This window comes from Pipistrellus hanaki (genome assembly GCF_964339955.1).
Source record: "Pipistrellus hanaki genome assembly, chromosome: 3".
NCBI classification, from domain to species: domain Eukaryota; kingdom Metazoa; phylum Chordata; class Mammalia; order Chiroptera; family Vespertilionidae; genus Pipistrellus; species Pipistrellus hanaki.
Window position 1 is genome coordinate 86519614 of NC_140505.1, and position 13920 is coordinate 86533533.

Below are 13920 nucleotides of genomic sequence, written 5' to 3' on the forward strand. Positions count from 1 at the left end.
TGAATGCACCAAGTATCATAATCACTGGTGCTTGGTGCAGCCTCCCGTGCACACTGAGAATCAGAGTTCCCGTGTGCGTGTGCGAAGAGTCAGACTTATGGGCGCTGGGTGTGGTTCCCGTAGGTTAGTGGTGGGCCTCTGCACCTGGAATACGAGTCTCCACTCATGCATGCTCTGAGAATCAGTCACAGGCCTGCTAGGGGATCCGATTGCATGGCTGCCCTATTTCAATGAGAGGCCTACTTGATCACCGTGGGTTGAGTAGGCCCTATGCTGTGGCAACAGGCCAGTGGGAGGGGTATGCGCTCTGTGACTCACAGGAATCTGTGGCTGGGATGGCTGGAGTCTTGGTGTCCCTGGCTCTGCACCTGTGGCAGCAGGTCTTTGTCCAGAGACGCTATAGGGTCCCAGTTGGCATCTAAGCACAGTCTGGGTCATGGTAAGCCTGGTTTCTGAGTCACAGCAGTTCTACTCTTCAAGATGGTATGGTTTGTATGCTAGTGCTGGCTTCCCCGGACTGTTTGCAGCATCGGTGTCTCGCAGTCTAAGACCACATTGTTTGCCCGCCCCCGAAAGTACTGCAGGATCTAACTGTCCCTAACACACATACCATGTTCACACACCCCCCTTCTATTCCCTCATTCTCTCACACTCTGTCCCTCACTACTGTCTTGCTGGTCGCCATCTTCCACCTCTCTGATTAGGTCTTTTAGTGATCCTGTGCCTATCACACTTTAGAAGTGTTTTTCAGTTTGTTAAACCTCCTTAGTTTAAAGAAGATGGTTAGAGTTAGCTGTCATTGGACATTTTCTTTCCCAGGTCAGTTAGGCTCTAATAATACTTCAGCAGATTAGGCCTGATTAACTAGTTTATCCTGAGATCAGGCCTTGTTAAAAGTCTAGTGTTTCATAACAGTTCCTTTTCCTTACTTCTGCTGGAAGCCCAGAGGATTTTCCTCTCACATTGTCATATGGGAACTCAGTCAAGCTCTGAAGATAAATCTCATAATAAACGTGGAGGCCTCTCTATTAATGGTGAATTGTAAGCACTCAGCTTCCAGAAATTTCTCAATGATTTCTCAATAGTTCAAATTTTCCCACCTGGGCACTAGTACCCAGGGAATTTTCCATGTGTGGGTCTCTGCTTTGTTTTATTATGACTTCCTGTGGGATTTTTGTCTGCCTCACAAAACTTGGGGACAGCAGTTTGCCCTGTTCCCTACTCTTTTTTAATCCTAGGAGAGTTGATTTTTCAGACTATTCATTTAACTGATAGGATGGAATGGTGACTTCTAGACTCTTGGGCTCTTTGCATTTAGAACCAGAAATTTCTCTAATGTGTGTGTGTGTACGCGCGCTAATCTCTCTCTTTTACAGTTGGTTTATTTTGGATGTTGTCAGAGTTACAGAAATGCATAACAGAGTGAGGATACTTCTGAAGCCCTAGCATTTTGACAGTAGAACTGAAAAGAGGAGCCCCAAAGCTGGAAATTATCAGGGAAGAATGTGTGGAAGTAGCCATATAATATTATGTATGAACTGAGCCCTGAGCTATACATGTGTATATCTTTTCCAAATCAGATTCAAGCAATTGAAATAAGGCAAAAAAAAAGAAAGAAACAAAAGTCATACTGATTGGAAAGGAAAAAAAATGTAACTGTTCCTTTTAACAGATTACATCATTATCTGCATAAAAATTAAGGAATTAATACATTCAAAAATCTAGGACTAGTAAGCAAGTTTAGAAAGTTTGCAAAATACAAGGTTCTCACATAAAAAATAAATTATATTTCTTTGTATTAATGTGTAGAAGGAAACCAAATTTAAAATACCTTTAATGATAGATATTCAAATATGTATATAGGTTCTGTGTGCTGAAATCTAAAAGTTGCTGATGAAAGAAATCAGAAGTCCTAAATGCATGTTGGAGGTATATTGTATTCATATATAGGAAGATTCAACATAGTAAAGGTGTCATTAAATTGATCTATATATTTAATGTAATACCATTTAATTACCTGTCTGGATTTGTTTCTTGATATAGATAAGATGGCTTCAAAATTAAAAGGAAAATTAAAGTAAGTAGCTTAGATAAAATTTTAAAACAGAATAAAGTTGCCTCTAAGACTCGCTGTAAAGCTACAATATTGAAGACATTGTGGAATGAGCAATGTGACAGACATATGTATCAGTGGAACAAATAGAGTTCAGAAACAGTTCCTCACAAATATGGACAATTGATTTTTGGTGGAGGTGCAAACGCAGTGTCAGGGAGGAAAGATAGTTGTATGCCAAAAGAAGAACCTACATCTAAACTTCACACTTGATAAAAAATTAACTCTACATGTAAAATATAAATCAATAGAGGTTTTAGAGAAAACACAGGAGGAAATCTTTGTAATCTAGGTTAAGCAAAGGCATATTGGACGTAACACCAAAAGCATGATGCATAAAAGAAAAAAAAAAAGATAAGTTTGACTTGGTCATCATCAAAGTTAACACCTTTTACACTGCAAAAGATGCAGTGGAAAGAATGCTACAGAATGAAGAAAGATGATAGAAAATCATTTATTTTTAAAAGGATTTATATCAAGAATATATTAAATTCTCAAACCTAAGGAAACCTAAATTGCAATTATAAAAATGGGCAAAAGACTTGAACATACACTTCACCAAGGAGATATAAGAATGCCAAAATAGCACATGAAAATATCTTCAACAGCATTAACCAGTAGAAAAATGTATATTAAAGCCACTGTTAGAGAACAAATACACATCCAGAAGAATGGCCATGATAAAAAATTCCCATGGTACCAAGTTCTGGCAAGGATGTAGAGCAACAGGGACATATTACTAGTGGAATTGCCAAGTGTTATAACCACTCTGGCAGGTTAGCAGTTTATTATAAAGTTAAATATACACTTATTTCATTATTCAACCTTTCTACGCCTGGGACTGTTTTTATGAGAAATGAATGGAAACAGTATTCACACAAAAACCCTTTTGTGCATGTTTATAGTAGTCCTATTCATAATTGCTATTAACATATATAATTCAAATGTACACAAATTGTTACAATCCATTTATACTATGGAATTATATTGAGTAGTTAAAAGGAAAAAACTCTTGATATATGCAACTACTTGGATGAATCTCAAAGGCAGTATGTTGAGGTCAATGACATATTCAGATTATATAGTGTACTAGAGGACCCGTGCATAAATTCATGCACAGGCGGGGTCCCTCGGCCTGGCTGGTGATCAGGGCAGCTGGGGGAGTGGGTAACTGGCTGGCTGAGGTGAGGGACTGTGGGAGGTTGGCCAGATGTCTGCGAGGAGGGGCCTTAGGAGGTTGGCTAGCTGTGAGAGTTTGGCTGTGGGAGCACACTGACCACCAGAGGGCAGCTCTTATGTTGAGTGTCTGCCCCCTGGTGGTCAGTGCACATCATAGCAACTGGTTGTTGGATCATTCTGTCACTTAGGCTTTTATATATATAGAAGGTGATTCCATTTATATGAAATTAATGAGAAGTCAAAAGTATAGTGTTGGATAAGAGGCAAGTCCTTACCTAAAGTTACTGGTGTTGGGAGAGTGTGGTTATAAAAATGTAAAGGGATAGGATAAATTAGTATTTTTGATGTGATGTAACTGGTATTTACTTGATTTTGGTGAGATTGTATAAATCTATATATCTAACATTCTTAGAACTACACATATACACATGACATAAAGAGGTCAGTTTTACTGTATAGACCACTTAAAAAAGATAATTAACTAGAGGCCTGGTGCATGAAATTTGTGCACGGGGGGGGGGGAAGGGAGGGGCGGTGTCCCTCAGCCCAGCCTGTACCCTCTCCAATCTGGGACCCCTCGAGGGATTTCGGACTGCCCATTTAGGATCGGGACTAAACAGGCAGTCTGACATCCCTCTCACAATCCAGGACTGCTGGCTCCCAACTGCTCGCCTGCCTGCCTTTTTGATTGCCCCTAACCACTCCCCTGCCAGCCTGATTGATGCCTAAGCATTTCCCTGCCTGCCTGATTGCCCCTAACTGCCCTCACCTGCAGGCCTGGTCACCCTAACTGCCTTCCCTTGCAGTCCTGGTCTCCCCCCCGCCCCCCTTCCCGTCCCAACTGTTCTCCTCTGCAGGCCTGGTCCTCTCCCAACTGTTCTCCTCTGCAGGCCTGTGTCCCCCATAACTGCCCTTCCCTGCAGGCCCGATAACCCCCAACTTCCCTCCTCTGCTGGCCTGGTCACCCCCAACTGCCCTCCCTTGCATATCTGGTCCCTCCCAACTATCCTCCCCTGCTGGCCTGATTGCCCCAAACTGCCCTCCTTTGCAGACCTGGTCCCTCCCACTGCCCTCCCCTGCTGGCCATCTTGTGGTGGCCATCTTGTGTCCGCATGGGGGCAGCCATCTTGTGTGTTGGAGTGACTGTCAATTTGAATATCATTCCTTTATTAGAAAGGATAGAGGCTGGTGCATGGGTGGGGGCCACTTGAAGGGTGACCCAGATCAGGATGAGGGTTCCCTTGTGGCATGGGGCAGCCTGGGTGAGGGGCCTGTGGTGGTTTGCAGGCTGGCCACACCTCCTGCGACCCAATCGGAGGCCCTGGTATCTGGTATTTATGTATCTTCTATAATTGAAACTTTGTAGCCTTGAGTGGAGTCCAGGGCCGAGCAGAGCGGGCTGAGAGCTTGGCTTCCTCCATTTCTGGGGAAACTTAAGCCTCTTGCTCGCTACATGTCTGCAGCCATCTTGGTTGGGTTAATTTGCATACTTGCTCCTGATTGGCTGGTGGATATGGCTTGTGGGTGTAGCAGAGGTATGGTCAATTTGCATGTTTTATTAGTGTAGATGATAAGCAGATTAGAAAATTATTGGGCATACAAGGTGGGCAAAGGTAAGTTTACAGTTGTGCATATGGAAAATAATTATGATAAATAACAATACAAGAATGAACGGCATTTCTCATACTCACAACTGTAAACCTATTTTTGCCACAACATGTATGTAGAGCCGAAATGTCAAATGATCATTTCAGCTTTCTGAGTATTCAGCTGTTTAAATATTTTTTCTCTTTATTTTGTAATTTCAGCACATCTAGGGTATATTTTTAATCATGCTTCCGTTAAGTAGGCTGAGGGTTGACTGAAAGTAGAGCCGGCACCAGATAAAGCACTGACCAGTTGGCATGCTTTCATCATGAAGGGCATTATACGTATAGTTAAGATTTCACATGTTTTGTTATAATCTTTCTATTTTTTTCTTTGAAATTTTTAATTTTTTTAAGTGTAGGAAGTTATAGCATCAAATTTCTAAAGTACTCATGTATTACTATAGTGGTGCTGCTATTTATTACACGTCCAGGGAAGTTTTCATAAAGAGACTAGGGAATTTACTAGTAGAGTATTGAAGTGGCTGTTGGTCATTTGAGATTAAATTGCAAACTCTTAGACTTTGAGAGTGTTTTTGTTTTGTTTTGTTTAAATTGGAGCCTTTTCAGTTAATATCTATCAGCCATTTTATAGACATTATGAATGCAGCTGATCAAAAGACTCTTGTTCTCAAACTATGTAAATACTGGTAGATATTATGTAATAACACATCATGTCATAACGGGTTTATAGTTATTTTGTTTACATGATTAATTTTTTAAATTGTTTCTTTGCTAAGACAAGTTGTTATACCTTTCAATCATACTTTAATAAACTTCTATGTCTTTTGGCTATGCATATATTTTGGAAGAAATAAAATAGGCTAATGAAATATAAAATCAAAGTTTGTTACCAAAGAAAGGTAAGAATGTGTTGCAGCTTGACAAACTTTTATAGAGCCTTTTCAGACTGCTCTTAAATAGCTATGATAGTGATAGCAATGGAATTAATATGGCAGCCTGTCTCATATCAGGTTGAAAGGAAAGAGAGATTACAGAGGCGAGATTTCATGGCAAAGTGCAGGCTCAGTCATTTCATGTGCTACCCATTGTATTCCATCCATTCTTACACTTTATTGTGCTGCATTTCACTCTTTTCCTTTTTTGACTTGCAGATAAATGCGTTTTATTTAATTTAGCATGTATCTCCACTTGATGTCTTATTTGATGAATGTAACAATTTGTGTACCAGATTCATTGCATATGTAGGCAGGTAGGCAATGATCTTTTGAGATAGCATCTTCAGGAATATAGTGTCTAAAAGTGATGGCTAAATGTATCTGTAGTTGGATACTTTTGGTTTGGGCATTTCTAATTTTGAACTGTGAAAAAATTTAACTCTTCTAACTTACTATGAGAATTTTTGAGTGTGTATGTTGCTGAAAATTGTGTTGAGTATGAAATTATGTTGAGTATGGCTTTGAGTTGATTTTTTTTACAGTTTTATTCTTGCTATGATCACTCTCATCTCCAAAGAGTTTTGTAGTAGAAAAAATCTAGTATTAAAACTATAGTATTAGCCTTACCTGGTTTGGCTCAGTGGATAGAGCATTGGCCTGTGGAGTGAGGGGCTCCTGGTTCAATTCAGGTCAAGGGCATGTATTTTTATTGCTGGCACATCCCCAGTAGGTGGTATGCAGGAGTCAGCTGATTGATGTTTCCCTCTCATCGATGTTTCTAACTCTATTCCTGTCCCTTCCTCTCTGTAAAAAATCAATAAAATATATTTTTAAAAAACTATAGTATTGGGTATTTTATGTAAATTTATCTTTTGCAAGATTTCAATCTATTTCAATACTGAAGTAAAGACATGAAACTTTATGAAAAAGCCAAAAGACCCTCCCTTTACTGGCACCTTGAATCTTATTAGGACTTGATCTACTTTCGAATTTATTCTGACAGTTACTTTGCTTGTAGTTAGTGTTTTTTAAAGATTAAAAACATTTTTATAAAGGGATGTGTTGAATCTCTGAGTGAATATAGAATATTTTATTTTAACACCATTCCATTCTTAATGTATTTAAACAATTCATCAAACTGAGGTACTTGCTTATACAAGCAAATTGAAAAATGAATTTCTGTATTCTAAGAATTGCTTTTGAACTGAACTTAGGTTATATATTTAATGTTAATCATTTCAGTAATAAAGTAGGACTATCTATATAATATATTTTATCTTTAAATAATAAAGTACCTCAAATAATAAAACTTCTGTGATCACATCACATAAGTTATCCACATTGTTATTTTAAGAAATAAATAAAGAGCAAATTAGAATGGATAAATACTATTAAAATCAAGTAAAATCTATAGTTATATGAATTTTAATGGAACCTAAATATCGTCATATTTTTATTAGAAACATAATTTAGTTACATTTTTACATAGTTATTAAAATTCTTATGTATTTTTGAGCCAAGACTGATCTTTGTGGTGTGTGTGTGTGTGTGTGTGTGTGTGTGTGTGTGTGTTAGATAATATGGGCCAGAAACCTCTGGAGATTTTAATAAATATAGCAAGTTGTTAAATGTATTTATTGTTTTCTTTAATTTTCCTAAGGTCTAGACCTTTATAAGTATGACACTTGAAATAAATATTTCCTAGTTTACTTGAAGCTTATTAAAATTGGGAAGATTGTTATTATTTTTAAGAAATAACCCTAAACGATACTTAGTGTCTGTTTCCTTAAAAGGAGACAGAATTAAAAACCCATTAAATGTTTCTGAAGTGGAATTGCTATGTACAGAACATGTGTTATAATGTCTATTGAAAAGTTTAGCAGTTTTACCTTGAGATAAAAATCAGAGTACTTTTTATCTATCAAGTAAAAAAAATTCTGTGAACATCTCTTTCTAGCAATTGATACACTTTTCAAGAGAATTATCTGGTTTTGGCTGACACAGATACTTTCTTTTGATTTATCCTATATATTTAGATCCTCTACAGTTGAACTGATGTGTCTAGACAGGAAGTGGTATGTAGGAGATATAGGAATGGGCTGAAGTATCCTTTATATTTGCCTTTGTATCTAGGGGAGTTGGAAATAGGCAAGAATGGAGAGAAATTTTGTATGGCAGTACACAGAATTTTGCAAGTTTATTGTGAGCCCTGCAGCAATCCGATGCATTTTAGTTACTGGTAAGTTTGTTAAATTATGTTTGAAAATGTACCTCTTCGAAGATGGCCATCTATTTACTATTACATCTACCATGTCAAATATATCTATTTAAAGAATTAAAAAAAGATATGGTATTACTATTGCATTGGGTCTTAGGTATAAATGAATAATACCTTTGTTATAGTGAATGAATTTTACTTTTTAATTTTTGTCATAGTTAAAATTGAAGTGAAATTAATATTATATGGATAGTATATATTGTGTTAAGACTTTGGAAAAATAAAATTAATATTTCTGGTTTTGCAATGAAAGTCTAGTGTGTTTAGAAGTCTGAGTTAATTCATTAGTGTTTGTGGAAGAGTTGTCTTTCTGACATAAAAGAATAAAAAAATCCATGGCATCCTTGTAATTTTATATGGGTCGACATAAGAGGAAGATTTATCGTAAGAAATACTTTTTGCATTTTTTAATGGACCATAGGGACCATAGTGATGCTTTTCTGGTCTTTTTGGCAGTGCTGATGTTTAGGAATCCTGGTCTTCTTCCTCTCTAAATCACCAACTCAGATGTATCAATAGGTTAAAAATCCATGAACAGATTAGGAAATTGTGTGATCTCTATGCAATCTCTGTCTTCATTGTTTTCAAACATGTAGGCAGAAGTACTTTATAACATTTCTTAAGCAGTTATTTGTGAAGTGGCTTTGACTATTGATACAATTCATTTAACATGGACTAGATTATTTTTAATAGCTGTTCTTTTTTACAGAAACATTTAAAAATTCCAAGGAATTCCTTGGGAGTTGTGTTTTTCTTGTATATATCTAACTTTGATTTTTAGGACAGAGTAAAACAATATCATTGATTTATAATAGTAGTTTACTTGTTTTTGTGGCTTAAAGATACAGGACCAAATAATGTAATAGAATATTAATTTCCTATAATGAAGTACTTTATTTTAAATGTACTATATATTTTTTTCTAGCTGAAATCTGTTAAACTATTTATTTTTAAAATAATGATAATTTTTGATAATTATTTTTATGAGAATACTTTTCTAATTTGAACAAGTATAGCCTCACTGTTAGAGAAAAGTATTGTTTATAATTTTTATTGAAATCAGAAGAGCAACCCCCAGGTAGGTCAAGTAAGTGCCCATGACTCTCAAACCACGAACCCTGCTGGCCTGGGCTCACTTGATATTATTTTACAAATGCCTTTTTTTTTTTTTAATAACTCCAAAGAATATAATAACTTTAGATTATTTGGGGGCCTTAGTAATTTTCAAGTTTACCTCATTACCAGATTTTCTTAATTTCTTTTAGGAATGAGTACTTGTGTGTTAAAATATATTTAGAAATTTCAGGCTTTACCCATGCTTGTGTATATTAATAGGGAATTTAGGGTCCTTGTAAAGAACTTTGAAATAGATATTATTTTAATAGGTGGTAAAGTCTGGCTTATAGTCATTTATTGCTATAAATTATGATAACATATAACTAGAAATGCTGTCATGTATGAATGCTGCTGTTTGAAAATTGTTTTATGTAATTTTCTCACTATATTACCACAGCTTAATAAATTGCAATGCTTTCTTTTTCTTTTGTTCATTCAGTTACCACATAAAGTATTTTATGTTTGTCTGGCACATATCTGTATGTGCTTTTATGTATTGTATATACATTGTGTTACTGTCACTTTTCATTTTAATATCACATAAATCATTTATTTTCTCTGCTCTCATGAACTTTCCTGAGGGCATATAGGGCCATAAGTAACATGTTTCATGTGTCTCTGGATATATATTTTTATTGACCCTTACTCAGAAGTAAGGATGTTTTTTCCATTAATTTTATTTATGTATTTATTTTAGAGAGAGTGGAAGGAAGGGTGAGTGGAGAGAGAGAGAGATAAACATTAGTGAGAAAGAGACACGTCCATTGGTTGGCTGCCTCCCACATGCACCCTGACTAAGGACAGGAAGGGGTTGTGGGAGTGGGGGATTGGGGAGGGGTTAAACCTGCAACCTCCAGGTAGGTCTGGTAGGTGACAATGACCAGTAGTTGAACCTGTGATCCTCTAGTGTGCAGGCTGATGCTCTAACCATTGAATCCTGCTGGCCAGGACTCTCTGGATATTTTTTTAAAAACAGTAATTTAAAAAAATAGATCTCAATGAAAGGGTTATTTAAAAAATCAATGTGTTCTTCCAAAACAAACTTACATACCTATTTAAAATTGTCTAAGCTAGCACGTTCTTTGAAGATATGATAAAGTCTTTATTATGACGAAGTGACATATTTTGGAGTGTGTTTCTTATATGTTAAATTTATTTGAAACGGAATATATATGTATATAGGTAAACTTAGATGTTTTGTCTTGGAACATAAAAAAATATACACAGTTCTTTGTTGACTTACAGTATTTAATTTTAAATAAGTGAATCTAGTTTTCTCATGTTTATAAGAAATATATTATTGCATAACATAAGGTATAATAATAATTTTCAGCAAAACAGATTTGCTTTAAATGTGGTTATCTTTTTCATAAAAATATTGAAATTAAACACTATTTATAATCAACAGTTGATGATTATATAATTAAATTATCTGTACTTTGCAGTGCTACTCTTTTGGCTTTCCTGGTTGAACTCCTTAAAAGTTCAGTAGCCATGCAAGAACAGATGCTGGGTGGAAAAGGCTTTTTAGTCATTGGCTACTTACTTGAAAAGGTAAGTGATATGTAATGACTTTATTGTGTAGCCTTCAAAGCTGGACAACTGACACTCACTAATTATAGTTTTTCTATAGTTTCCTTTTCCAGTAACTATACAGAGACTATATTTTAGGCTAATTCATAAGTATTTTTATATTTTACACCTAGATGTAAGTGTAGACATTGCACTAAATTAGGTTAGAAATTTATATAATTAAGAAATTCTGAGTAAAAATAGAAACTAAAAAAGATATTTCATCTGCTTTTCTTCAAAGTTATACGTTTGTTCTTAATTCTTTTTTAATTATGGAAACTTTTTTTTATATCTTGATTATTGATAATTACCTAGATTTATCTGAAATTACATTTTACATAAATGAGATTCTATAAAATGTCTTTGCCATATAACTGCACATGACACAGTCACTATCAGGAGCTACCCCTTACATAAACATAAACTTGTCATTTATTTACCAATGATGTTTTATTAGCATAATCTTAAAGTGAGCTTTTTTTTTTTTTTAATCCTAACCCATGGAAATTTTTCCATTGACTATCAGAGAGAGTGGAAGAGAGAGAGAAAGACAGAGAGAAACATCCATGTGAAAGAGACACATTGATTAGTTGCCTCCTACATGAGCCCTGACCAGGGCCTGGGCCAGGGAGGAGCCTGCATCCAAGGTATGTGCCCTTGAATGGAATCAAACCCGGGACCTTTTGGTCCACAGGCCTACACTCTATACACTGAGCAAAACTGGCTAGGACTAAAGTGAGCATTTTTTTACACTAAAACTTAGTTTAAATTAGAAATATTGGGAAAACACTTCAAATCAAATAAGTAGAATTCAGTACTTTCTCAGAATTAATGTCCTTAATATTATACTGTCAATTTAGTGGATAAAAATATTTTCTTATGGTTTTTATTTATATTTTTAATTTTGAGTAATATTGGATATATATATATGTAAATGCATGTATATATGTAAATACATTTATATTTATTGGACATCCTTTGTTTCTCTTCTGAGTGCTTATTTATTCCTTTGCCAATTTTCCACATTACCTTCAAGACCCCTACTCCTAGGCAGTCTGTAGTCTACTTCTTGTCTTTGTGATCTTATGTATTATATATATTTCTTGTAAGTGGAATCATATAGTAGTTGTCCTTTTGTAAATGGCTTATTTCACTAAGCATAATGTTTACAAAATTCATTGTTGTAGCATATATCAGAACTTAATTTCTTTTTATGATTTAACAGAATTCCATCATGTATTTATTGCATTTTCTTTATTCACCTGTCAATGGACATTTGTATTGTTTCTATCTTTTGGCTCCTATAACTAGACGCCCGTTGCACGAAGTTCGTGCATGGGGGTATATGTCCTCAACCCAGCCTGTACCCTCTCCAAACTGGGACCCTTTGAGGGGATGTCCAACTGCCCATTTAGGCCCGATTCTGGTAGGATCGGGATCCTAACAGCTGGCTCCCAACTGCTTGCCTACCAGCTTGAACACCCCCTAACCACTTCCCTGCCAGCCTGATTGATGCCTAACTTCTCCCCTGCCAGCCTGATTGTCCCTAACTTCCCTATCCTGCACACCTGGTTCCTCCCAAATGCCCTCCCCTAATGGCCTGGGTGGTCCCCCCCCCCCCCACAACTGCCCTCCCCTGCTGGCTTTATCGTTCACTACTGCCCTCTCCTGCTGGACTGATCCCTCCCAACTGCCCTCCCCTGCTGGCCATCTTGTGGTGGCCATCTTGTGTCCACATGGGGGCAGCCATATTATGTGTTGGAGTGATGGTCAGTTTGCATATTATTATTTTATTAGATAGGATTCTTTATTAGATGGATGATTTCCAAAGGTAGTGTTCCATTCTGTAGATCACTTTGTGTTATCATTTGAATTTCTCTGATAGCAAATTAAATTTAGCCCTTTCATATTTTTATTATCTTTTTGGTTATCTTCTTTCATTAAAATCTGCAGTGTTTGCCCTTTTTCATTTGGATTTTCTATCATTTTCTTATTAAGTTGTGGAACTTCTGTATATATCCTGGATATGACTCCTTTGTTGATAATGTATTGCAAATATTTCTTCCTCTGTGGCTTGTCTTTCACTCTCTTAATAGTATTTTTTAATGAACAAAAGTCCTTAACTTTAATATATGTCAAGTTTTCATTTTCTTTTATGATTAACCCATTTTGGATTCTTATGTATGCCAGAACCTTATGTACTTTTCACATTTAGATTTATAGTCAACCTTCAGTTGCATTTTGTATATGGTATGCACTATAAAGGGCAAAATTTATTTCTCTCTCTCTCTTTAGATATGTATCCTATATAATAAAGCCTAGGTGGTGTCACATGACATCATCATAAGATGGCCACCACAAGATGGTCAGAAGGGGAGGGCAGTTGGGGGCGACTAGGCCTGCAAGGGAGGGTAGTTGGGACCCATCAGGCAGTCAGAGGAGGGCTGTTGGAAGTGAGATCAGGCCTGCAGAGGAGGGCAATTGGGGGCTTTCAGGCTGGTAGGGAGGGCAGTTGGGAGCCAGAAGGGGAAGGCAGTTGGGAGCGATCAGGCCATCAGGGGAGTGCAGTTGGAGGCAATTGGGCTGGTAGGGGAGCAGTTAGGCATCAATCAGGCCAGCCTGGGAGCAGTTAGGGGGTGATCAGGCTGGCAGGCAGAAGTGCTTAGGAGCCAGTGGTCCCAGAGGGATGTCTGACTGCCAGTTTAGGCCTGATCCCACAGTGTAAACGGGCTATCGGATATCCCCTGAGGGTTCTCAGATTAGAGAAGGTGCAGACTGGGTTGAGGGACACCCCACTCCCCATGCAAGAATTTAGTGCACTGGGCCTCTAGTATGTAAATAAATAGGTAACTGGGTGACTATGTGTAGTCATTTCCAAAATCTTACTATTGTGTGTTTTTTTTTTCTTTTTCTTAGCTTTGATGTAGTACAACATTATCTTGATACCTCATAGTGTGCCATCTAGTTTTATTTTTCTTCAAAATTGCTTTCACTATTCTTGGTCTCTGAACAAGCATATATATCAGCCTTTCAATTTTCACACACAAAAAGTTTTTCTAGGATTTTTATTGTATTATGTTGATTTTTATATTGAATCTTTCAATTCATACACTTCTT

General features: G+C 36.6%; 1 protein-coding gene across 4 annotated transcripts in view; it reads left to right on the forward strand.

Annotated features, from left to right (window-relative positions):
- The window catches only part of NBEA (neurobeachin), a 796980-nt gene that overhangs the window by 153284 nt on the left and 629776 nt on the right, over nt 1-13920 (forward strand). For 3 of the 4 annotated variants that reach the window (XM_084879290.1, XM_084879291.1, XM_084879292.1), the window contains exon 11: nt 10677-10785. In XM_084879290.1, the coding sequence (XP_084735416.1) occupies nt 10677-10785 (109 nt within the window). Of the gene's footprint in view, nt 1-7976; nt 8077-10676; nt 10786-13920 lie in introns of those variants that run through there. The other variant, XM_084879293.1, reaches the window with a different exon arrangement.